Source organism: Limanda limanda, chromosome 21, assembly GCF_963576545.1.
Source record: "Limanda limanda chromosome 21, fLimLim1.1, whole genome shotgun sequence".
Lineage (NCBI taxonomy): Eukaryota > Metazoa > Chordata > Actinopteri > Pleuronectiformes > Pleuronectidae > Limanda > Limanda limanda.
Window position 1 is genome coordinate 5124153 of NC_083656.1, and position 27070 is coordinate 5151222.

General features: G+C 45.8%; 2 protein-coding genes across 2 annotated transcripts; one reads left to right on the forward strand and one right to left on the reverse strand.

The window, feature by feature from the left end:
• The first annotated feature begins 86 nt into the window (after positions 1-86).
• LOC133028040 (histone-lysine N-methyltransferase PRDM9-like) lies at positions 87-5257 on the forward strand. Its single transcript, XM_061095233.1, has 7 exons — positions 87-197; positions 409-546; positions 641-733; positions 1961-2238; positions 2331-2398; positions 2598-2788; positions 2955-5257. The coding sequence occupies exons 2-7, from the start codon at positions 444-446 to the stop codon at positions 5024-5026; spliced, it is 2805 nt and encodes a 934-aa protein (XP_060951216.1). The 5' UTR covers positions 87-197; positions 409-443; the 3' UTR covers positions 5027-5257.
• On the reverse strand, positions 5168-25073 carry ppp1r9bb (protein phosphatase 1, regulatory subunit 9Bb). Its single transcript, XM_061095234.1, has 11 exons — positions 25059-25073; positions 23573-24945; positions 13421-13553; positions 12149-12269; positions 11591-11695; positions 10216-10348; positions 9035-9187; positions 8869-8922; positions 8531-8760; positions 8340-8445; positions 5168-6805 (listed from the first exon to the last, which is right to left on the reverse strand). The coding sequence occupies exons 2-11, from the start codon at positions 24893-24895 to the stop codon at positions 6755-6757; spliced, it is 2409 nt and encodes an 802-aa protein (XP_060951217.1). The 5' UTR covers positions 24896-24945; positions 25059-25073; the 3' UTR covers positions 5168-6754.
• Between the last annotated feature and the right edge of the window lie 1997 nt (positions 25074-27070).

Consider the following 27070-nt stretch of genomic DNA (forward strand, 5'->3'; position numbering starts at 1 on the left):
ACAGCTGAGGCAGCTCTTGCGTCACCTCTTTTATTTCGGAAAAAGAACGGAAATGTGAGCCCTTACGCTGAAAGGGACATGTATTTACTACCGGGGGAGCGTCCTCGGGTTTGTGGTGTTTTGCCTGATTTGAGCTATTTAGTTGTTTTTAACGCTAATTAGCGAAACAACAACTGGAACAGAGCCTCTTTGCAGAAGTAGGTGCAAACATGTTTTTATAATAATGTATAAATTGTACGACGTGTTGTTCTGTGTGTTATAGCAACACTGTGATAAACAAGCTAATTCTGTTAGCCTGAGGGTGGCTGCAGCTAAATGTGATGCTAGCTGGGCCCCCATGCTAACGCTAGCTGCTGCTGCTTATCTTGTCTTTTTTCTACGTGTTTGTCTAAATTCTTTTCCCCACAGATATGGATTAAATCCCCCCCACAGAGGTTGAGCTCATGTCGGTCAGGAGCGACGAGGTGGAGTGGGTCGAGACCACCGAGGAGGTGGTGGTCCTCGAGGAGTGTTTACCCCCTGATGACAACACCCCACTAGGAACAGGTTTCCATTTTAGAGTCTAACAAAGTAACCCAGAGACCTGATGTGATTTCCCCCCCACACGTGTTTCTAAAATGTGTGTGTTTGCTTCTTGCAGTGATTCCTGTTTCAGATGAAGCAGAAGAACCAGTGCAGAAGTTACTGGAAGCTGTGGGAAAAGAGGAAACCACAGAGGCTGATGATGGGTTTTGTGAGTTCAAGATACTTGACACACATTTCACCATATATCAGTGGTGTAGAAAGTACTTGAAAGCCATACTTGAGTAAAAGTACAGATATCTTACCTGAAAGTGACTTCGGTAAAAGTAGAAGTCACCCGTCAGAAAATGACTTGAGTAAAAGTCTTAAAGTAGCTCATATTAAAGGTACTTAAGTATCAAAAGTATCTGGTGTTGAAATGTACTTAAGTATCAAAAGTAAAAGTACCAAAATTAAAAATGCAAAGTGCTTTTTATAGTAGGTCTATACAGACACAATACAATCCAAAATGTTTCTCCTCAAGATTTATCTCAACTGACTGAAAAATTATAACAACAATATGAATATAATGTATATAATGTATAATTTTACAAAGAGAGAGAGAGAGAGAGAGAGAGAGAGAGAGAGAGAGAGAGAGAGAGAGCCTCCGCTGCTCAAGTAACGAGCCAGTTTGAGAATGTAAGAAGTAGAAAGTACACATATTTTTGTTCAAATGTAACTAGTAAAAGTAAAACTTGTCAGTAAAAGAAATACTCAAGTAAAGTACAGATATGTGAAAAATCTACTTAAGTACAGAAACAAAGTATTTCTACTTCGTTACTTCCCACCACTGCCATATATAGGTTACACACATAGGGACCAAGTCATAAAAGGAATAAAGACATTGATTAACTGCAATCATACAGCTGAACTGAAATAATGTGCATAAATGAAATTAATCTGAATGACCGGAAATCATGTTGTTAACTTGACCTTGTATAGCTGAAGTGAAATTAATTGAACTGAGATATTTATTTTTGTTAAAGGAGTCGTACTATTGTTTTGTTGTTGAGAAAAATACAACTTATATTTAAAAGCACCCTTTGTCTCTGTGTCTTGGTATTCACAGTAAGGGCTCCAACCGAACCTTATAGTTCACACAAGTTACACACAAAAGTAATCGACACTCTAACATTTATAATCTTTCTGAACATCATGTCTGTAAAGTGAAAAGACCCATTAAACATCCACAGAGATGTAAGGTGGGAAAAGTAAGTGAACCCATGGATTTAATACCTTGTTTATCCTACTGTGGATGAATTAACCTAAAAAATGTACAATCAAACACAGCAGCGTAGATCAGACCTGCACAATATTCAGGAGGAATTGTATAGTGGTTTAAAGCAGACATGTATAAAGATCACTGACTGCATTCTTCTGTTTTCTTTATATTCCCCAGACTGTGAGGAGTGTCTCCCTCTCTTCCAGGACCAAAGTGATCCCGCAAACATTAACGGCCCATCTTTTATCCTCGACTTCCCAACGAGCGTGGGCGTCCCCCAGAGGGCGCTCCTCACTCTGCCCTATGGGCTGATGATAGGCAGGTCCAGTATTCCCTGGGCCGGCGTCGGGGTCATGAATCACGGAGCACCGGTGTCTCCAGGAATGCATTTTGGACCATTTGAGGGGGAAGTGACAACAAGTGAAAGTGCACTGGAAAGTGACTTTTCCTGGGAGGTGAGATTAGAGAAGCCAAACTGAGAGTGAACATGAGTCATTCCTTGTGGTTTAGTGTCTTTCTTACGACGTCTTGTTCTCCTTTTCTGCAGATTTACAAAGGAGAACATGAGTTTGAGTACATTGATGCTGCCAGGGAATCACACTCGAACTGGATGAGGTAAAGAACACATCCTCATCCTCATAATACACAATATAAGAGATAGACGGACAGTGAAGGTTGTTAAGTCACTGATACACTTGCTTTTTACAGACATACAGACGCGGTGGTTTGAGTTTCTCTTCAAAACATTTCTGCAATGATTGTGATAATCTGAAATGTTCTAATCTGATGTTTCTAATCCTCTTCCTTCACACAGGTATGTCAACTGTGCTCGTATCAAAGACGAGAGCAATCTGCTGGCAGTTCCTTATAAGGGCAGCATCCTGTATCACTGCTGTCGCACCATCCACCCGGGAGACGAGCTCACGGTGTGGCCCAGCGACAAGCTGCTCACCCTCTTCAGTGAAGCTTGGACCCAGATGTGGCTCATGAAGTTAAATTCAGCAGGTACGATCAAACAGTAGTCCCAAGAATATATATGAGTTTGCTACCTGGATTTCATTGGCTGTTTTCCTATTAATTAGTCACTAGTGTCCTTTTAGTGTCATTATTTTCATATGTGGTCAAATCAAAGCGTGACAGTAACGTTTTCCTCCTCTCTCCTTAATTTCAGAGAATAATACAAATTCGACATCTCAGATCTTCCTGTGCCTCAGCTGTCAGCTCTCCTTCACTACAGAGGCGTTTCTCCAGCGACACACAGAATACTTCCACACACAGCCTGCAGGGGGCGCGACGCCTACCGCTGAGGAGGCTGAACCTGGGAATCCCAGTTCCGATGCCGACCCCGGTTCCTCTGTAGCCTCCCTGGTGGTGTTATCTGTCGATCCCATTGACGGCAAAACATGTGAGGACTGCGGGAAGATCTTCAAGCGGATGCCTCACCTCCGGAGGCACAGACTCTGCGTCCACTCCAACAAGCGGCCCTACTGCTGCTCACAGTGCAGGCGCTCTTTCAGCCAGGCGTCCGGCCTCATCAGACACCAGCTGGTTCACAGGAAGCCGACTGCGCTAAAAGCTCCCGATCAAAACGGTGAGACACAAGAGACCTCGACGAGGACGAGTTCAGAGCTCTCTGAATCTGCAGATCCACCTGAAACCGATGAAACAAAGGAAATGAATGTTAGTGAGAATCTAGAAGAAGCTTTGGATGTAACTGAAACTGAGAATACGTCCGCAGCAGAGGGAGAAACGTCTCAGTCCAGCTGTTCAGACTGTGGGAAGAGCTTCAGAAACGACGCCTCCCTCAGAAAGCATAAGATGACCGTGCATGAGAGGCTGCGGCCCTACGTCTGCACCGTGTGTCAGAAGTGCTTCGGCCAGTACCACGACCTGACCCGGCACCTGCGGCTTCACCAGAAACAAAGTGACAGGAAAGAGGCGAAAAGTCAGTCTGCAGAGGAAACGACCACGTTGCCCTTTAGCTGCGCCGAGTGCTCCCTGACCTTCTCCTCGGTGGATTCCCTTCAGCAGCACATCAGTGAGCAGCACTCGGAGAACACCGCGGAGGAACTTCAAGACGATGTGGAGAACGATAAAAGCCACGACGCCGACTTCATTCCACCTCCTTCCGTGGCTGAATCGGTGGAAGCAGCCCAGAAGCAGCCCTCTCAAAGGCCGCAGCGACTTGCAGCCAGAGCGAGGATTTCTGACATCACCAAGCTGATCGCTCCAAAGCGAAGAGCGGACGGCAGCAAGAAGAAGCAGCCGACCGCCAGCGCTCAGCCCGAGAAGAGCTGCAGTGAACCAGAAACACCGACCCCCCGGAAGTGGTTCAGCTGCAACAAATGCAAACGGACGTACGGGAACCCGGAGGATCTCAAAGCCCACAAGTGCACGTTGAAGCCGCTGAAGTGTGGTCAGTGTGGGGCGACCTTCAACAAGTCCGGCTTCCTGAGACGCCACGAGCAGACGGTGCACGCCAACGCAAAGTCGTACCGCTGCGACCGCTGCGAGAAGGTCTTCGCCACGCCCAGTAAACTGAAGCAGCACCAGAAGAGCAACACGTGTATGAAGTACCACTGCACGTCCGAGCCCTTCTCCTGCTCCTTCTGCCAGTTCTCCTTCACCCTGAAGAGCTACCTCATCAAACACATCAAGCGCCACCACCCGGAGGAGTTCCTCTCTCACGGCGAGTCGGACGGCCTCCTGGAGGAGCTGGAGGAGGAGCCGGGGGGGGAGAAGGAGTACACGTGCCCCCACTGCAGGAAGAGCTGCGCCAGCGCCAAAGCTCTCAAGTGCCACACGTGCTTCCAGCAGGTGAAGGTCATGTACCTGTGCACCGACTGCGGGAAGGGCTTCACCAACCACTACAGTCTGAAGCAGCACCTGCGCATCCACACGGGCGAGAAGCCGTACAGCTGCAGCCACTGCGACAAGAGCTTCTCGTACACGGGCCAGCTCAACGTGCACCTGCGGACCCACACGGGGGAGAAGCCCTACCTGTGCACCCACTGCGGGGAGAGCTTCCGGCAGTCGGGCGACCTGAAGCGGCACGAGAGGAAGCACACGGGCGTGAGGCCCCACAGCTGCACCGAGTGCTGCAAGAGCTTCAGCCGCCCGCAGAGTCTGAAGGCTCATCAGCTGCTCCACATGGGACAGAAGATGTTCAAGTGCTCCCAGTGCGGAAAGAGCTTCTCGAGAAACTACCACCTCAGGAGACACCACCAGAAGATGCACATGTGATCAGGTCACACAGTCGGTTCAACATGAAGAGTCACAGATGTTTGTTTAATGTTCTGTACATATTATTTAAACTCGAGTTTGCGTAAAGATCAAGAATATAATGTACAAGAAGGATTCTCCAATTCAATTTATTCTGTTGATCTGAAGAAAAGGAAGATGCACATTCACATGAACAAAATGCTCGTTTCACAATGTCAACGTGCTTTGAAATAAAAACCATCATGACCGTTACTGTTGACCATTTATTCCACAAAACATACAATGCAAAGCATGTGCACTGTACAAGCCTTAATATTATGAAAATACTCATAACCATGCCTTTTTTTTCAATTTGTTAATCTTTGTTTTTGTCGTCATTCAGATCTACTACTTGTTTTACATGACACAGTATAACGTTGTCTATTGAACATTGCTTTTGTAAAGATTTTGTCCTTGTTAGCTTTCTTATTTCGCACCTGGACTATATTATAAATATTACGTAAAATATTTCAGTCTTACCTGAACTATACAAACATACTGGTTTATGACGGTCGTCACAAGTTGACTGGAGTTTCATTTTTAAACTGTGCGTAAATTGAAACAGGTAGAAACCTGGCAGTGTTTTCCATGTGCTACACACAGCGGTGTCAAGTGCAGCTGCTGGTTTGTTTTTGTTTTAAATCTGCAACTTTGCTGCTGGTCACGGCTCCGTTAACACCCCAGTAATCCAGTAATGTTTCTCATATCAGTAGTCCTAACTAATACCAGTTACACAAGTCCTTGACAACATCCATTTTTAGAAGGGGAGACGGGGAAAAAAAGAAGATTCCATTTTTGATTTGTGGCACAGCAGTTGTGGAGGCTCGTCTCGGTGGTCCTGTTCCTTTTTTTTTTTTTTTTTTTGTATTTTCAAAGAAGCGAGGGGTTGAAACTGGAGGATCGGTCGCTCGTTACTGAGTCTTTATGTGTAAAAAATACACAAACACTTCTGAAAGGTAGGCAGCAGGTGGTTTTCAAGGTTAAGTGACAAGACCCCTATGAAGGTTGGGTTACCGTTTGTACAACTTCAAAAAAAAATGAAAAATAAAATCCAAAACAACGTCTCGTTCCCGTTTGTTCCTCCGTTCCAGTGAAGCACCGGGTGGGATGTCTTCTTCAGTGCAATCTCCGTCCACTTCACACGTCTTCGTCACATAAAATATACACAACAATCCTCAATCTCATTAGTTTATATTATGTTAAATGTTATACACATAATAAAAATTTGTACAAACCAAATTGATTGTTAAACCACACAGTATCACAGCTGTACAAACTCAGAAAACAAAGAGGTCACAAAACTAGTCGAAAGAAAGAGAGGAGGTTGGGTTTTTTTTGGCAATTAAAAAGCGACAGCATGGTCTGTCACAAAACCACAAATTAAAGGATTAAATACTGAACTTATAAAAAAAGGAACATTACATCTAGAGCTCGACAGAGTCTGTATTCGTTGATGATAAAGATCCGTTCTTCACGTTCGAATTCATGTTAAACAAGAAAACAATGTTTCCAAAGGGTGAATACAAAGCCTGGGCTGGGGGGGGGAGAGGAGGAACACATATACAGTATGTGACCGGAAACCAAGCTCAGGTTGGAGACATGAAATACCCTGCGGTTCATTGCAAGTACTACAACACAATCGTCTACTTCATCTGCTGAAGTTCTGCTTTTTCGGAGACACACGACGGAGAAGAAGAAGAAAAAAAAGGCTTATAAAGGTTCAGATTTCAGCTCCTCCACCCGGCACTCGAGGTCGGCCACCTGCAGAGGAGACACACACACAGTCAGGAGGAGGGTTTATATTAGGGATGGGGGAAAAAATCGATTCAATTACAAATCGCGATTCTTGTGAATGACGATTATAAAACGATATGCTGCCTCCCAAATCGATTTTTTTTTTTTTTTAAACATATTTATTGGTTTATACGGGGGGGGGATATATTGGGGGAGCAACATCACCCCAGAGCATGTTGACCAGCTCTTGTTTTTGCACAAGAATCTAAATACACCCAAGCACTAGCTTTGCATCGGCTACATGCAAACAACAATAGCCTACTTTTTTTTTATTTCAAAGTTTATATTTTAAGTAAACTTTTATTCATTCTATTTAATTTATCTTTTATTTATTGTTTAAAAGAAGCCTAAGTGGCATACATTTCTTAATCTGTCAGTTTGTGTGCAGTTGACAGGGGCTTTACAATAATAGGGAACATTTTTATTTATTTTCTCTATTGGCTGCCCGGCAGTCATTAAGTTAATGTTAATATTTGAAATGAAACTGGTAAAGCTCTAAGTGAATTTGACTGTGTTGTATTTGAAGGAATGATTCAACATTTTTCCATGGTCCAGTATTTAAAACCAAAAGAAACCCCAGGAAATCGTAATATCGAATCGCAATACTTACAGAATCGCAATACATATCGTATCGCCACCTAAGTATCGTGATAGTATCGTATCGGGAGGTCCCTGCCGATTCCCGTCCCTAGTTTATATACAGACTGAACTTAAGGTGGGGGTTTGATTTATAAAACAGCATCATAGGTTGAACATGGTTCATATGTCACCCAGTGTTTCAAACCGTCTTGGAATCTACGCACTCTCTCAAATCAATGTTAAAACTAAACCATAAAACGAACAATGTCCCTCGTCCTCTGCTGCTCCTTCATGTCCTCAGACACGTCGTCTCAACATCGGTCTCTTCATACAACAATTGTGTCACAAGAGTGCGTGAGCTGCTGCTGCTGCTGCTGATGTCGAACACCTTTTTAATGAGGCTAAATATATCATCATTTATTTTTTATACAAACACTTAGACTAAACTGTGTGAGTCACATCAGGGTTTTAATAACCAGCACCACAAAGTGACTCAATATGATCCTCTTCGGGGGTTGTGGTTATCACTGAAGCTTTCACCTCATTGAACAACTTATTCTAAAGCTTGTGGAAATGTCACAGGATGTAGTGAAGAAGCTCTGTCGTGTCAAGTTGTTCTCACAAGTGCTGCAAAATAAAAACACCTCGAGCTGAAGCTGCATTCTAGCAAACTAATTTAAGACATGCACAGAGTCAAATATATAGATGAAAAGTATTGACTATAATGTTAATATAACCAAATATTTGTTTCTTTCCGTTATGATGCATTAACTACCTGGTGCCCAGTATTAGGTTGAATTTGATATCTCTCTTTTTTTACTGTCCATTTGCTTGTAGTTGATTATTTGCAAATTTGCCCATTGACTATATCCATGTATATAAAAGCTACGTGCACTGTAGAAGCAGCCTCGAACTGTGTTACCTGCAGTACCTGTTCTTGAAGCTGTCCTGACTCCTCTTTCAGGAGGGAGGCCTCCTCCCCAACTTGTGCAGAACGCTGGGACTCCTTCTTCAAATACTCAATCTCCCTGATGAAATCAAGACACAACACATTAGCTCAACTCAAATTAAAACACATATATATCACAGAACTCTATAATCCCCGCTTCTTACTTCTGCTGATAATCCTTGATGAGGCGTTTGGCTTTGCTGTACTTGCGCTCCAGCGCCTGGTACTGGGACTGCGTCTCCTTCAGGTGCTCGTCCACCGCCTGGCACAGGCTCTGCGCCTCCATCCAGTAGCCCTCCAGCTTCTCCATGCGCTCCTTGTTCTCCTGCAGCGTCTGCTCCAGCTGAGCCTTGTCCATGCGCCAGCGCTGCTTGTCCTGCTCCGCGTGGTGCAGCTGCAAAGTTATCAGACCTCTGAACTTTAAAATAATCCTTTTGGACTAGTATTAAATATAATCTAGTTTAAGATAATTAATAAATATGATCTAAATTGAACACCTTACCTTTCTTTTCAGCTGCTGGATCTCAGCCTGCGTCACAGCATGTTTTATTTGGAGCTGCAGCGAGAAGACATGTTTAAATACACGTGTTAATTTTAGGTACATGAGAGGAAACGAGCTGTGATTACAGGTGAGACGTTCCAGTTTGAATCAGGAGACGTCCGCTCACCTCTTTGTATTTATGGGCCAGTTTCTCAGGGTCCGTCTCCAGGGGCGACATGTCCTCGTTCTCCGCCAAGTCGAACACCTCGATGGCGCTGGGATACGGCGGACTGGCCTCTTCGTCATCATCCTCCTCTTCATCTGTGCCATACTCCGCACCCTGCAGGGAGGAAGGTCACAGAGGTGATCGCCACCATCTCATAATTAAGGTTGTGTGAATGTTGTCTGTGCAACTTTGATTGTTTTAACACCTATAATGTTAGTACTAGATAAGAAAACTACCATTTCCTGATATTGACTTGTTATTGCTCATAAAATAGGAAGTTGCTTTAACAGACAGATATCTGACATTACAGTATGAGGACACTAGATGGTGCCAAACTCCAAAGAGCAAACTTGTTCTTTCCATTATACAACCAACCGCTTTTCAAGAACCACCCACCAGCCCCTGTTCATGAATGAGGAAACTTCCTCTATCATCATAATGAAGCTACTTGTGTTTTTCTGGACTCAAGCTCTGTTTCAGTAAAAGAAAAGGAGAGAAATAAAAATCCGAGACACAACGATTAACGAAGCAAACATCCTGCGTCACAAAATTTGAGTCGTCCTGATTTGTCCCCGTTTTGGAGCTCAGCTTATGGTTTAATCAGACTGATACTACACGCTGGACGGACAACGGTGTGGCTTCGCGCCAGAAACAAACACACACACACAAACACACACACACACACACACACTACACAGCCACACCAGACTTCTGTTCACAATGGTGCAGAGTAACATTTCATAATCCTGAAGGGGAACCAAGGACACGTGTGGCCAACGAATGATCGCAAAAAACCCGCCTCCCACAGCTTTGTTTTTCATTCCAAGGCAACATTTTTTGTGCTTAAACAGGTTGAAAATGTTACGTAAACTTTAACACTATACAGAGAAGCCTTTTGTTCTGTTGCCAAGAAGCTTATGCGGGACAAACGTTTCATATACTCACTCTGAAGGTTGATAATGTATTCAGATAACTGGATTAAATCCCCTAACAAAACAACTGAGCTGCAGAACATTCACGCTCATCACAGGCTTTGTTTGGTTTTTATTGTCTTGCAAAAATCTCCAGAATCTGTTTTAAGAATCAATGGCAGGGAATATGCGTGTATGCAAGCAAGTGTCGGGGGAGGGGCCGGCACTGACCTCCTGCTCGTCCATGTACTGGTTGTAGCGCTGCTCCATCATCTCCCTCTGCCAGCGCTCCTGCTCCAGGGTCTGCTGGATGAGCTGGGCCACCTCGCTCTGCTCGCCCGGCTTCTCTCGCCCGATCACAAACCTGGGTTTAAAAAAAGAAAATCACCATTAAAACCACATCCCCGATAAGCCACTAAACCCAAATCATGCTCAAAAGGGCCAAGTCCTACATCTGACGTGGTATAATACTGATAAATAATACATGAGGACCACTGTTTTTCATATATAATATTCTGCCTAGAGTGTTAACGCAGTCAGGAGCGTGCGAGCTGTCTGACTGCAGAACAGAGCTTCCTGTTCAGAGGTAAACAAAGGCCGTCTCTGTGTCCTCGGCCTCATCTACGATTAAAATCCACTCTGGCTCATTATAGACGCGACATGTTCCTGAATCTGTATCATATTTATATATATATATAGACGGTAAAGCAGGGGGAAGTGCAGTGAATCACCATGAAGACGGTTATTAAGCTGCAGCCTTTCAATTTCTGCTGCACCAACGGGTAATTAAATGTTCACCAGCTCACTTCCTGTTTCTGTCTCTTCGTCTCCCTGATGGTTTTCTGTTTTTTTTTGTTTTTATGAATAGGGCCGAAGCCCTGTGGTACCTCTCGCCACCTCTGCAGCGGATCCATAATGGATGAGCCATCTATAGAGGCCTCTGATCTTCACAAGTCACACAACACTAATAATTACAGCGCTGACCACCAAACCCTGAATTATGAATGAGCTTCGCTGACAAAAGCAGCACAAAGGGAACGGTCCGCTCCTCCCAAAACGCCAGAGAGGCTACAAATAGACCTCTGGCATTTCAAATCAATACTTTGGATGCCGGCCGTGTTTATTCATGATGTTTCCTGTGGCCTTAATATCTGAATGTGTCCAAAAGGAGCTTTTCAACACTGAAGGGTATAACCGGCACCCAGCGAGACGAGAGATACACATCTACAGTCTGAATGGGCAGGATGTGGTCGAAGTCAGCCCAGCGTGTAAAGACTGACTCGGTTTGATATCGAGAGGAAACCACCTCTTTGAGCAAGAATGCTGTGTGTCACTGGGGCAGCAAAACTAAAGGACGTTGATGTAGTCACAGCTACGGCTCTTAAAAGGGATAGTTCACAGAAAAATGAAACTTATCTCATTATCTACTCACCACTATGACGCTGGAGGGGTGGGTGAAGTGTTTGATTCCACAAAACACTTCTGGAGTTTTAAGGGGAACTTAATTTGACTAAAGAATAACGATATAACTAAAGTTTCTACGCCGGTGTTGAGGTTATTTGTGTCTCAAGTGAATCAGTGTTGTTGCATTGAAAGCACGACTTACTTGACGGTTCCTGAGGTGTTCCTGAGTACAGTGGCGGCAAAAGTCTGGGTGACTCCGACCAAACTGGTCCCGTCCACCTCCACGATCAGATCGTTCACCAGGATCCTGCAGGAGAGCGCCAGGGGAGACATTTTAAGGATTATACAGTCATGGGCTTCAACTGTTATTCAACCGAGTGAAACCTCTTTGTACGGACGCCCACACAAACCGAGCAACGTTTATAAAGTCCTCGTGCACGGCAGGGAGCCGCGTTCGCAATTGGCGAGAACAAAAACGAGACCGTGAGGCGTCCACTCCTGGAAATAGTTCACCTCATGTTCACGTGTGTGTGCAAAGCAAAGGCTGAACACAGAGTTCGAACAAGGACATTTCATTTTTTACAGGAAAGTGAATTTTACAAACCAAAATGGGAACAGACTGCTGGTAGATATCAGAGAAGCTAGTTCTGTAAATGTCTTTAAGAGAAAACATTTGTATTTACTTCAGCCTTTAACTAGATCTTGCACTTAACCACACTCGTCTTATTATCATCATCATCATCATCTTCTTCATCATTACCTGCCATCCCTTTGTGCTGCTCCTCCGTCCGTGACCGTCTTGACGAAGATGCCCAGCTTCTCCAGGCCCATGTCGGCTCCGGCGCCCATCCCGATGATGCTGATGCCGAGGCCATCGCCGTCTGAAAGAGAGCAAGAGGAACGCCAGCCCTGCCGTTAGCACACGGTTATCCAGGTTTCATAGGTTTGTGGTTAAATTACACTTTACAAGTGTGAAACGGTGACTTCGTGTGGGTGTCATCACCATCGAGATTTACATGATTTACTTGAGGCTGGTGACTCATTTCAAACGTGAGCTGAAAGACTGTTATTTTGCTTCCTGCACCAAAGATACAGTGCTTTAACGAGGAAGAGAACACAATGAAAAGGTGCTGAAGTTTAATTTACAAGTTATATTTGTTTCTCACTATAATACATGTGTGTCCTCGAAGCCTGATGACGCATTTCTACTCTGGTTAAACATTTACAGTTTTTCACTATTATAACCATATATTGTTTATATCCATTTTTGTTTGCTGTTAGTCTTCTCCTTCTCTGCCTTTATCGGAGTATAAGCTATCGATGCTACCAAACCGACCAATCACAGCTCTTGCTTCAGGGGTCTTAACTCCTGCCTTTGTTTGTTCCTGAGTGAATTAACAAAGCCAGGACACACAGCAGAAAATAAATGTATATAGAACATATGGTATCCTGTGTAATCTGCCCTTTACACAATTCTAAATATAGCTTTCTATAAATATATTAATGCACCATAATGTTGCAGGGATGATGGTGGTGGTGTGGCTCACTGGGGAGAAGGTAAAACCATTGCACTGTCTTTGCCCTGTGGGAAGCAGGAGGGCTGACAGACGCCAGGGTGTGAACACTGAAGGCCACTTTAAATAAGACACATTTTCTCAGCACCGGTTCGTGCGTCATTGTTCAAACTGTTAAAACACGTCACGTCAAACTTCATATAAGGAGAGAATTTCCCCTCATGGAGAAATAAAACTTCCAGGTCCTTCAATCAAGGCTTTTCTCTTTTCTAATGTTTTTATTGAGTCACATCTGAGGGTCTATAATTAATTCCTTTTTATTCAGACATGGGCTTTTTCTTTCATTCAGCTTGAGTGCTCGGTTTGTGTCCATCGGCTACACACGACTTTTCACGATGCGTTATGGGATACAATGAATGCACTGTATGGGGTATACAAATTATAATTAAACATTTGGACAGCACTTCACAATGTCAGACTCAGGGGACTGGAAAGCGAGTAATCATTATGTTTAGTACCTTTCTCCAGCTCCGCGGGGAACAGGTCCAGCCTCTCCACCCTCTTCTCCAGCTCGTACTCAGCAGACGCCGCCATGGGATCCACGTCCTCGTTACGCCGGTCATAGTCCTCATTGGGGTAAGTGGCAAACACCTGCAGGAGGAGAGAGAGAGACACCGGGTCAGACTGAGTCACCAGGACATCCTAGTACTTATCTGTTCATAGTTTTGGGGATTTCCTGGATTAAAAGTGACAGTTTGACACTTTGCTTCGAGATAATGCTTAAAGCTGCTTTCAGACATTGTATAGATAGATATAAATATATAGTTTTGGGGATTTCCTGAAATGACAGTTTGACACTTTGCTTTGAGTTAGACGCAGAGACTCGTATCTGTCAATGTTAAGCTGCTTTCAGACATGTATTTCCCTGAATGTTTCTGACCCTGACAATCTCCTGCTACGCTCTTCAACATCCGGACCCAACTTTCTGGAGATTTTCCAAAGTTCAAGTCCGATAATGTCAAACTCCTCCTTAAAAAAAAAAGTACCTTCGGACTCTCACTGCTTTGTTTTCACACGGCAGAGGGGTCAACCAGCAAAGGTCAAACCTGCGGTAAAATGAAATGTGCGTTTCCTCTCTTTTCTCCGCAGCCGCGCTGACTTATCTCTGCTTTGTTCTACTACCCAGTTCTTCTTGGATTGTTTCCAAATATAGCGACTGCTACTGAAAACAGAAAAAACACTCGACTTCCTGTGCACCGCGGGGAAACGCTGAATCACTTGTGTGGATCAACAGGTGAAAGAGAAAAACACATTTACACAGACAATGTTGTAGATTGCATATTAATCTTGTTTGTGCATGAATGTTCACATTTAAATCTTCACGTATTTTTCAACAAATAGAAACTAGTTTAGTTTTAAACTGGTTTGTTATCATTTCGCTTCATTTCGATGAGGGTTTTTTTCAGCACTCGTGTGAACAACTTGACACAAAACCACTTCTCTAGAGAGTCTGGTGGTTTTTAAAAATAGTTTTAAACAAGTGAAAGCTCCAGCAACTATGACTGTCCTCATGAAACCGCATTGAAATTCACTAGATCCTGATTTTTATTCGCATCAGCATCAAATTCCCACACACACTCACAAATTGCTTCTTCCCTGACAGTCTGTGTATTGTGTACTCAGAAAAAAAAATGAATCTAATACTAAATTCAATTAACACCAAATCCTGGGAGTCGGACTCGGCCGAGACGAGCCGGACTCGTGGTTTGATAATAACTCGCCACCGCTGTTAATACAGACATAATTCAATTGAAATTCATCGACCAACTCGACCGAGGAGGCCGCAGCGTTTCCTCCAGGCCTCGGAGCCGTATCGCTTCACAGCGGTAATGTGCACCGAAAACACTGTGGCGAGAAAAATCAATCACAGCCACTGAAGTTGCTCCCATGAAGAGAGAGAGAGGGAGAGAGGGAGAGAGGTAGAGAGAGAGGGAGAGAGGGAGGTAGAGAGAGGGAGGCCTCTGTTTCCAGGGTCCCGGCTTCCCACATTCACTCTGGTCTAACAGCATGACAGTTTACATAACCACCTCCAGCATGCTAATGGAGGCCTTCTGCAGCTGCGCACACACACTGACACACACACACTAACACACACTAACACACACTAACACACACTAACACACACACACACACACACACACATTGAGCTGAATCTTTAAAAGCCCTCACTTCTTCCGAGGTGATTATGCATGCACCACCTTGCACGGTCCACTAGCCTCAATGATTCAGAGCCGGACCTTCTTCTTCTTCTTCTTCTTCTCCTTCTTCTCTCACACATTCTTTATTTATTTTATATCTACACTTCCCTCCTCTCATCCCTTTGTTCTCTCCTCTGCCACATTCTAACACTTTTTTTCTCCTCTCTGTTTACTTTGCTCTCTCGCTGCTCCCTCAGCTGTTCACTTTGTCCATCTGCGTTACAAACGCTCGCATCTCGAGGCTTCGCCGGCGACTCCTCCATTCGCTCGGGCCTCGTCTCCATGGCAACCCGCACAGTAAAGAGCCTGTCAGTCCTGACAGCGGCTTTGAAATGGAACCAGCCCCTCCGCTCGCCAGCCATTCAGCACGGTTGTGTTTTCATGCTTCGTCGAACACTGTACACGCTTCTGTTTCCACTTCTCAAGGCTCCATCACCCACAGGAGCAGAGGTGAAGATATTTTTCATCTCTTCATCACCGTGTGATCACACAAGTGGTGACGAAGCGTGAATGTTTCTCACACTGAGGCTTAAATATTACATTTACTCTAAAGTTCGACTGGGGTCAAACTATTAAATACATTTTAATACTACTCAAGCGAATATCTAGTGGCAACTAAAGCTCCCATTGATTAATGAACTGTTGTTTTCTAAGCCTTATTTAAACAGATTTAAAAGGGGCAGGGGGTGGAGCCTAAGTCTCATCTTCATAGCAACTATACAAACACAACAGAGGTAACAAACTGCTCATCTAACTTTAGGCAAGAAAGCCAAAACTATTTTTTTATCTGATCATTTCCAAATCCATCATTTAAAGATGCTGAATTATCAAATTACTGTTTCAAGCTTCTCAGATGTGGATTCAGGTCCAGTTTCTGATTAACATCATATAAAACTGAATATCTGAGGATTTTAGTTGGAAAAAAACAAACGATTTGAAGACTTTCACTTGAAATGTGCATTTTACCCTTATCTTTAATCAATCAGAAAGGGAATCGACATATTTATCCACAATGAAAATAATAATTACTTCCAAAAACGACCCCACTGACACGATTTAAATCACAGTTTCCGACCTCAAACTGGCCCTGACCCCGTTGCAGATGACAGATCGCACGGCAGCAGCAGCACTGACGTCTAGTGGATTCTGATTTAGGTTACCTTTGTATTTAGAGGGATTAGCAGAATGTGGATTACAGACGATCAAACTACAGTGTTTGCATCCTCAGTGAAACAGCATAAAACAACAACAGCGCACGCCAAGCCGGCATGGCCCCAGTGCACCGCTCCTTGGGTTTAAAGATCAAGGGGCCACAGCTGGGACCCCCCCCCCGTGCCCTCATTCCACCGCCAGGACGCTGCAGAGGATCAGACCACGAGGCTCTGCAGCGTTCTAACGTGGCACTGGAAACACAATGTGGGGGCGCGTCATGTGACCTGCAGCCTTGAGCGAGTCCACCGGCGGCGTGCTGAAGGCCGGGCGTCACTCTCGGCCTCTCGGACACTTTCACTTCCTGACGACAATTATCCCACTCTGGGGCCAGACTGGACTAATTGGATCCTAGCATGACGCAACATTACACCTCACATCCAGCCAGCGGCGTAGAAGAAGAACTCCTCGGATGGTGAGGTGGCTATCTTTGGAAGACAAACATTGGGATTAAAGGCAGGGTGGCGAAGGGAGGGGGGGGATGGAGACGGCCTCTGTTCCAGTTGTGGCAGATAGTAGGTCAGAGGAGCTAACAGATGGCCAGGAAACTCCCTTCCTCCCTCCCTCCCTCCGTTTCCAGTCGCTATGGGATGTCCTACTAAAGCTCGGCGAGCGGCGAGCAGCTCTGGAGACTCACACCAGCTCACAGATCGTGTGTTTGCATCTATAACCGGCGCCCGCTCGGGACGGTAAAGAGTATAATACACAACCCACATGTGTGACAGCTAACACTTAACAATGCAGCTGCCGTGACAGGCGATGGCTAAATGATAGAGCTGCAGCGGAGGCCTGGGCCCCCCCCCCCCCCCCCCGGCAGCGTGGTTGCATGTTGATGGACCTCTGGCTACAGTGTGATGTAACACTGTGGTGCTTTAACCAGCAGGACAACCCCCCCCCCGCACCCCCCCAAACCTCACCACACCCCACCGCCCACAGCAGCAGGTCAACCGCCATGTTTCTTTCCCTCTGCACTCTCTTATTTTGGATTCAGCCAATAGGAAGTGAGGGGGCGGTGCCATTGGTTGTTTTCCCCTAACAGAAATAGCTCCTTTCCGCTCAGTCTCCCAACTTTCCACCAACTTTTATTACACTTTCTATTCTTGCAATTGTTTCGGCCGGTCTCCACTTCTGCTTTAAAACGCTGCAGGGTTTTTAAGGTAATTCCCGAGCGTGATGGGAGCTCTGTGAAATGGCTGCTCCCGCTGTTTGGTTGGACAAATGCAAACCAAAAGAAGCACTTCTCCTCTTAACGGCCCTATGACACCCCCATTAATTGCTTTTCCCAAACGACCACAGGTCAAACATGACCAGAAGTGGCAGGTAATTGCTTCCAAATCCTCCTGAAATCAGGGGTTAATCCAGATCCCAGATGTACGACGCGCAGAGAGGAAATAAGGACGCCGCCCCTCGTGGCCGCCGCGCTGGGCCGCTCTCCCCTGGCCAACAAAATGGATATAGTGGGCTTGTCATCGTAATGGCTGCATGGCACCAGGGTTCATCCATTTTGGCAGGACAGTGTTTGGTCAGCACTCGTATTTTCGGCTTAGCGCTGACTCCCGGGGACAGACATGACAGCAAGAGGATAAGGTCACACACAGACGACTCAATAGCAGGATTGTATCTGGATGATTGAGACTTTACAACTATACTGCACACATCACTGTATGAATACTTATCTAGATACACTAGTATTATTTGTGTAATTTGTATTATACTTCATTATATTCGGTAGTCGACTAACGACTACATTATTTTCTATACATGTTGTTTGACAAGATATGAATAATTTAGGTTAATTATGATAATACATGTTATTCCCTGGCGCCTTTCTACATACCCAAGGACACCTTAGTATATATAAAACGAATAAACACATTAATAATTTAAGTTAAACCATCAAATCACAGCTAGACAATCGTTGCTCGGCCTTGGCAGAGGCATTTCATCGTCACATAAATTGATCTAGGGTCTTTCTGCAGTTTTATTGTTGCACATATTTGTTTTCCCATCTTTCTATGTAGATCCCTTGTGTCGCTGTAAAATTAAAAATTCTAACACTTTACCGACAGTCTTGTGTTATTCCTCTGCGCCACAGTTACCAACCGCTTGACAACACACACCCTGGGTTGGAGTGTAAATACTAAGCAGGATGTAATGTTGACATGAGTCATAATCAGACCATATAAGATGTAAATGGGAATACAACTAGAATATTGTATTAGCAACTCATGTAAACATCATAATCTAAATAATATCTCTACAATATCCAAGTATTTTGCATGTGAACATGTCCAGTGAGACAGTGCTGCACTGGATAACAAGGGAACTGCTTCAACATAAATCGGGAAAAGTATCGTAACAAACACATTATATCATATCATATTGTATTATACTGCATTACATTGCATATTGCAATATGACACAGTTAACTGTTTTGCATTTAGCATTTCACTTTTTATATTTTTTACATATTTTTATTCAGAAATGTTTATCTCAAAATAAATGTTACTTGGTAAAAATCTTGGTAAAAAGTGAGTAAATAAGAAGTAAACAGTGAGTAAATATATACTGGTTTCCCATTTTTTATTGCTCTCCTATGCATGTTGTATTTATTGCGTTTTTATGTTTCTATGTTCATTGTTTGCACTAATAACCAGAGCGAATTCCTTGTATGTGTGAACGTACTTGGCAATAAAATACTTCTGATTCTGATTCTGAAATCTTGATCGCTTTGCAGTAAGAAAAATATAGAAAAGCATCAGTCTTATCTTTTAATTTCTCCCTTTGGAGTCAAAAAGTATCTTAACCATAATAGATGTAAAGTCTTTGTAGCTCTATCACTTCAGAGTCTGTTGTTCTTTAAGAGCTCATCAAGACGAGGGCAGGATGGAGGAGATGGAACCAGCACTCATACATCATGAGTCATAATGGGACTAAATAAGATGTAAATGGGGTTCTGAATAAAATATTCTATTAGCAACTCATGTAAACATCATAATTTAAATAATATCTCTACAATATCCAAGTGTTTTGCATGTGAAGATGTCTAGTGAGACAGTGCTGCACTGGATAACAGGGGAACTGCTTCAACATAAATCGGGAGAAGTATCGTCAAACAAATCTTGATCGCTTTGCAGCAAGAAAAATATCTTATCTTTTAATTTCTCCCTTTGGAGTCAAAAAGTATCTTAACCATAATAGATGTAAAGTCTTCGAAGCTCTATCACTTCAGAGTCTTTTGTTCTTTAAGAGCTCATCAGGACGAGGGCAGGATGGAGGAGATGGAACCGGCTCTCAGACATCATGAGTGAGACCTTGCATAATGTGGCTTGTCGCAGTAAAATGAGCGAACGTGGGCGAATCGCAGCCCACCACCACTTCCACCAGCACCACCACCACTGCAGGGCAGAGAAGTGGGGCACAGCGACCTTGCTGGTAATCCGTCTGCCCTCCCTCCCACCCCCCCACCCCGGCTGAGAGTAATGCACTGTACGAAAACGCCTCCGAGTCTAAGTAATAGACGGTTTGAGGATAACTCTGACATATGGTGATGCATCGCCTCTCCCCCCTGGGGCCGTCGCTCACCGGCTGACCCCAGCGGCAAACACAGAACCACCAAAAGGCTGCATTGTGGGTACTCTTTCTTTTACGGTTTACAGCAATTCCTCCTCGCTGTGCGTTTGTCAGATTTCAACACCCTCAGTTTATGATAATCTAAGAACAGCGATGGGTTTGTGCTAATGATAGAGTGTGAAAGAAAATGATAGGTGTTCTTTGAGCCGAGTGGAGTGGCGTCTGCTCAGAGGCGCGTAGGCAGCAGGAACCCAGGTGTGTGTCTCTGTGTGTGTGTGTGTGTGTTGTGGTGTTGATTGAGGGGAGTGTGAGAGTAGGCAAAGAGTGAGAGCGAGGTGATTAAGGTGCACGGAAAAAATAAATCAGATTATTTTTGGGTTTGGAGGGAACACAGTGTCAATCCAGGGGAGATTATCTATTTCATCTTTTCCACACAAACCCGTCTCCACCACCAGCAGAACTATACAACCAATACTAAAAATACAAATCCCCACAAACCAGGGAACCAAAACATGAACTTTACCATCCACCGACATTAAGTGATTAGAGAAGGAAGCCACAACAAACAGGGAATAAATAAGACGTCTTCCTGCACTGGACTGGGGGGGGGGAGGCGGCCCTGAGAGGCGAGGCGGGTCTGTGTGACGATAACAATGCTGCTATTTTTACTAACGGTAGCAGACTGGTGACAAAGAGCGAGAAGGGAGAGAAGAAGGGAGCGAGAGAGAGAGAGAGAGAGAGGGAGAACGAGGAGGAGCAGACAAAGGCTGGAGTGTGAACTCTACCCGGAGCAGAGAGATGCTATTTTTTGCCGACTTGAGACGGCGAGCAGAGACAGAGACGAGCGTTCACAGAGACATGTGTCCAGACGTTCAACCGCCATCGCCACAACAAGCCAGGGCCAAGGCCAAGAGCTGAAGGGGGGGAAATATGCACTGACACAAATGGCCACTTCCTGTTTGGAGCTGACACCGTGACTTCAGAGCGACAGAGCCGTTATACAGTCGCATGACATTTGAGCTGCATAATAACGCCCCTCCCATTTGACCTCGCTCCCCCGCCTCTGGCTTCCACTCTCACCCACCCCTGCATCAATCTCCATAACAAAAGGCCACAATGATACAGTGTGAAGGGACGCAGCGGGAGCTTGTTCTCCGATGACGGCAGCGGTGTCACAAACAAGTTCTGCTTTTTTGTTTTTTTAGTTTTTATAATCCAAGCCTGAGATTTGACTTCTTTATCGCAAGCACAAATAAAAGCTTCCTCCATCTCGTGAGGATGAAACGGCTGTTTTCTCATTTTCTCCTGCTTTAAACTCACAATGACGGAGACACTAAAGCTCCGGAGAGAGTAATATGGGATTTATGGGATTTTCAGCACGGGTGAGGAGGGGTGGGGGGGGGTAGAGATCATTGTGTGGATATTAGAGCTCAACAGAAGCTCAACACAAGTACTGGAGGGTTTTTTTATTTCTCATTTGCTTTAAAGCTGCATTTCTTTCTCCTTTTTTAATGGGAGTTTAAAAGAATGTATTTGTAAAGCTATTATCATTTCCTTCCTTTCCTTGAGGAGATTTGTTTACAGCCAGTGTTTCTCGTGCATCATTGATGTCTCGACAACAGCTTAATGAATTTCCTTCCTCATAAAAAACAAACATTTACAAAGCTAATTTTGTTCTCATTGTTTACGTCTGTGTTTACTGTTTACAGTGTCTCCTCACCCCCGTCTTCCTCCTGCTAGCTGCTCGATTGCGACATTTCTTGCATCGATGTGACCAAAATGACCAAAGCTTCGTCAATGGGAAACAAAGTGACTCCTCAGAGCAAGCCACACTATTCATACAAATCAGCACCAGGGGGCGCTCATGCTCACACCCAGAACACGCTATTGGAAACAGTTGCTACTCTCCCTTTCACCGATTGCTCCAGACGTTAGGGACTGCAGTCGAACGCAAGTTACTATTACCGTTGAAGTTACTCGAGCTAACGTGACCAAATCATTGGCTGACGCACGCCCGGCCAATCACGAGCCAGCTGTCATCTCAGCTGTCAATCATGAAGCTCCGCCCCATTTTATAAGCATCAAGAAGAAGGGGATGAAGATGCAATGGGCTTTACTTCAGCTGAGCAGTCTTGTCGTCCATCTTTGTTTACAGTCTACGATGATAACTCTGGACAGACACTCACACATAGCCCCATTTGTTGGTACCGTTGCCATGGCGATGCTCATCAATTAGCTGTCTCTCAAGTCTAATTCGGGAGCCGCATCCTTCGTAGGCTGCGTTTGAAGACCTAGCAACTGAGAGACTAGACTGTTCCAATTCAAGAATCGAAGGCTTCCCCAGGCCCAAAATATCCCATAATACATTGCTCTTCATTCAAATTCATTTTCATATGCAAGTACTCACGTGATAAAACATCTTTCCAGAGTTTCTAATCGACCGATCTAATCAAGTCGGACAAAGGATGCGGCTCCTGACACTTAGCTGAGGAATGTGGAAGGTGGAACTTCTGAAGGACCCCTGCAGATGGGGGTCCGTTCATGTGCCTGTTCAAATATTAACCATCAGTCTACACAATATTGCTCAGGTCTCCTTTACAGACCTTAAGCTGATGCACACATCTCAGGCTCTGGCGCTGTGTGAAGAAGCTGCAGAGCCAATGTGCAGCCGGGAGGAGAGAGAGCAACTCTCAACTCGCCTGGTCGTGATACGGGACAGGAGCCCTTTGTCACTGGGATGGTTTCTGTGTGAGGGAATGTGTGTGTGAGTGTGTGAGTGTGTGTGTGTGTGTGTGTGTCTGTGTGAGATGCTCAGTGTCAGGGCCCACTTCAGCAGCTCAGACCTCGAGGCAGAGCGGCGAGTCTGAGCTGCAGAGGATCCGATGCTCCTCTCCGGATCATTACACCACCCACAGACACACAGAGACACTTTAAATCAACTCTACCTCCTCCTCCTCCTTTCCTCTCCTCCTCCATCCCCCTCCTCTCCTATCTCACTGGTCCAAGAGGAGATTTCTCTCTTCCTCTCTCTCTCTATCGCTCACACACAAATAACACTCCATTACTCATTCAGCTCCTCATCCACTGTCCACTATCCACTCCTCTAAAAAACAGGGCTAATTATCCAGGCCCTCTTTTTTCCCCCCCTCCTCCTCCTCCTCCTCCTCCTCCTCCTCCTCCTCCTCCTCCTCCTCCTCCTCCTCCTCCTCTCTCTGCACCCCCCCACCGGGCAATTATTTACAGAAGCAGCTCCAGATAAGTATCTACATTGCAGCTCTTTAGGGGCCCGTGTCAGCTGCACAGCAGGAATGCACGACCATCCGCTGGCAGCTGGGGGCACTGGCCGGAGAGGGAGGGGGGGGTGGGGGGTGTTTTAGTGGTGTGCACTGCCCCACCACCCGCCACGTTGGAAAAATCAAAAAGGTCAGCATCCTTGTGACACCGGCAGAGGAGAGTGAGTTTATTAAAAGAGCTGACGGAGATGAACTTTGAGGTCAAGTTCAACCACAGGAGGAGGAGAGAGAGGACCCCCAGGATCCAGCTCCTGGGGGGGGGTCTCACCTCCTCATCTTCATAACCTGGAATCAGAACTGTTAATGTGGTGTGTGTGTGTGGATCATGTGACCTCACCTTGATGACGTCCGTGCTGAAGCGGATCTTCCTGGACTCGGGGGGGTCCTCCTCCGCCGGCAGCCCAGTTATCTCCACACAGCTGGACTCTGGCTCGTAGCTGTCGTCTTCCTCCTCCTCCTCTTCCTCCTCTTCCTCCTCTTCCTCCTGGTCCACCTCCCCATCCTCTCCCACCGCGCTGTAGGTGCTGATGTCCATCGAGTCCGGGCCCGAGCGGTCGTCCCTCAGCGTCCTGTCCTCCTCAGCGTCCTGGTCCCTGTCCGGCCTCAGCAGCCCTCCTCCCTGGGGGTCTTCTCCGTTCTCCAGGGAGACCCGGGGGTCTCCACGCTGGGTCGAGCTGGAGGACTCTGACAGTTTGACCTCTGCACCTGCATCCGACACAGTGGGCCGGTCGGACTTTGGGGACCCCCGTCCAACGCTCTGACCCCCATTGATGCCCTCTGCAGGGGCGGCCATCCTCCCCCTGGGGGTCCTCGGGGGCCCCTCCTGGTCCCTCTGATAGCCCGCATCCTCGTCCTGGTGGCCCCCCCCTGCTGCGAAGGCACTGACCCTCTTTGTGATGATTTTGGAGTTCAGCACGCCCACCTTGGCGCTGACCCCCCGGGAGGGCAGCGGGGGGGTGGAGGAGAGGCGGTGCAGGTTGTTCCGGAGCTCGGAGGCCCGCTCGAACACGGCGCTGAGCTGGCTGACGGTGGGCGACACGGCCTCGCTGGTGTCCAGGCTGTCCAGGGACTCCGTGGAGCCGTTGAAGCGGGCCATGGCGTCCAGCCGGCCCTCCTGGAAGCCGGAGGCCTTGTCGCTCTTCAGCAGCACCCGGGTGGTGGCCAGCTTCTCCAGCTTCTCCTGCTGCTGTTGCTCGAACATGCGCCGGGTCTCCTGCAGCTTGGAGTAGCTCGGGGACCCGGCCCGCTGGACCCCGTTCTCCGGCTTGGGGGGGTCGAACCTGTGCACCCGCTCGGACACGGAGGAGCCGAGCTTCAGGAGCGCGCTGTGGTCCACGTTCTCGTTCAGGCTCCCGGCTCGGGGCAGGGAGAGCCGGACGGACTTCTCCTCGGTCCGGTCCCCCCCTCCGTCCTCCTCCTGCTCCTCCGCCTCCGCGTCGGCCGGGGCCGTGGTCTGCATCTGCTGGAACATGTTCTTGATCCGGTGCACGTTGGACCCGTACCTGCGGCCCCGGGGCCCGTCCTGCATGTCCCCGTTGGAGGACACGGGCTGCAGGGCCTGCATCCCCGCCTCGTACGCGTTCCGGTGCGGCGACGGGCTCCGCAGCGTGGAGCCGGAGCCGGAGCCCGGGCTCTTGGATGTGGATTCGGTCTTCATCATGGTCGGGTCAGGACGGCATGCCTCCTGTCTCCAGCCCCCGGAGGTGAAATCTGTGTGGACGAGCCCGGCAGATGGAGAGAAACAAAAACAACAGATCGCATTAGAGGAGGAGGAGGAGGTGGAGGAGGAGGTGGAGGCCCTGTCTGCATCCGCTGCGACTCACGTCCCGACGCTGAGGAGAAAGTGTGCACGATGCATCTGTCACTAGCGGCTCCTGCTGCTGCTGCTCGATGAGAACCTGCAGCGGAGAATTCAAATACTCGTTAACCAGCAGAGAAGCAGGAGAAGAGGAGCAGCTGGAGACAGATCGCTTACGTTTAATCCCTTTTTCCAGGCAGCATCATTTTGATCTGTTCATTCTGGAAGCTGCAGATTTCTGCTGCTGCTGCTGCTGCTGCTCACAGCTGCTGCTGCATGGAGGAGCGAGCCCTGGGTCCTAGAGCCCGTCGCTCACATCCTCCTCCTCCTCCTGTGGGTCTGTGTCTGCAGCTGCAGCATCACTGAGACTCATTCATTTATCACCTGCAGGAACCGACTGATAGCATGTGTTGCTGTGGGAGGTTTCATCCATAACACACAGGAAACATGTTTTAATGGTGCAAAGTTTTGGATAAACAAAGGAGAAATGATACCATATGATAGATACAAGAACAGCTGCAAGAGGCTAAACTGGCTAAAATTAGTGAAAGAAATGCCTTCATTTTGAGCTCAAAAGGAAGGGATGGTAGAAGATGTTTTAACAATAATGTAAGAAGTCAAAATTGGGAGAGACATAATTGTTAATGTCACACAAAATTGTCGTGTTTTTAAAAAAAATTCATAACTGAACTGAATGAAGTGAAGCTATGGAGTCTCAACGCCCTTAATATATATATATATATATATATATATATATGTGTGTGTGTGTGTGTGTGTTTGTGTGTATATATATATAAGAATGCTTTTAATTGTAAAATATAGTGAAGTTGAAGGTAAGATAATAAGGTAAAGTAAGGCAAGATCATTTAAGGGAAGATTATTCGAGATGGGGTAATATGGTAGAATAAGGTAAGAGAAGAGAAGATAATGTAAGATAATTAGGTTAAATAGGGTATGGTAAGTTCATTTAAGATAAGATAAGGCAAAATAATATGGTAAGATAAGATAAGAGAGGAATTGCTGCTCCAAAAACTCGACTCTCATTAGGACCCAGTGGAACTTCCCTCACGTCAAACCTCCAGTAACACATCCGTTCGTCTACACAATGTTGCTTCCTGCGTCCTGCGTCTGTCAGCACACATGCACACACATGCACACACACATGCACAGATGCACACACACATGCACTAGTATCATCATAGACAAAGCCCCCCCCTGCTGCTCTCACACTGATCTGACTTGATACTGATTCCACTGATTCACCTGCACAAGGACACACACCCTGAGTCTCACACTGAGACCACAACACACTGACACAACAACACACTGCTCATGTTTACTGAACTCATTCTGTCTGACAGCAGAGACTCACTGAGGCTGAAGGACACAACTGCAGGGACAACGTCAGTGAGGCAACAGCGCCACCTAGCTCTGCAGTGAAAGTCATGATGTGTAACCTGAGGAAAGTGACTGAGAGTGAAAGAGTTGAATGAATAAAATCAATGTTTTTTTTCTGTTTATATAACTAACTAACTAACTTATAAGATATGAGTTTAGAAAAATCCCTTTATTAATCAGAGTACATACATTTTATTACATTATTATTGTGTTGCTATTATTTTAATGTTTTATTTCTGTATTATTTTAATCCCGCTGACCTTATTTACCTCATTTGCCCTGAAACTTTTCCAGTTTGTACCATTTAAAGTTCTTTGTAACTGTAAAGTGCTGTGTAAATAAAGTTTATTATTTATTGACTTGAGCCTCCAGTAAATAGAGAGTCAAATTATTTTCTAGATATATGAATATTTAAAACTGTTTTCAATACATTCTTTCAGATCCAGGTTAGGTTCTTAATTAGAAAATACATCAAGAAAAAGATTATATTTTATCTTTAAATCTACATCTTCTTGTGATTCCTCTAATTAAAAATCTTAGTTCACCCCCAGCTTTAAAAAGATAACTGATTATACAACCAGTGGCAATAATCCCTCCTCTGATTCCCTCCACATTTCACACTGACGCCGTCCGGATGTT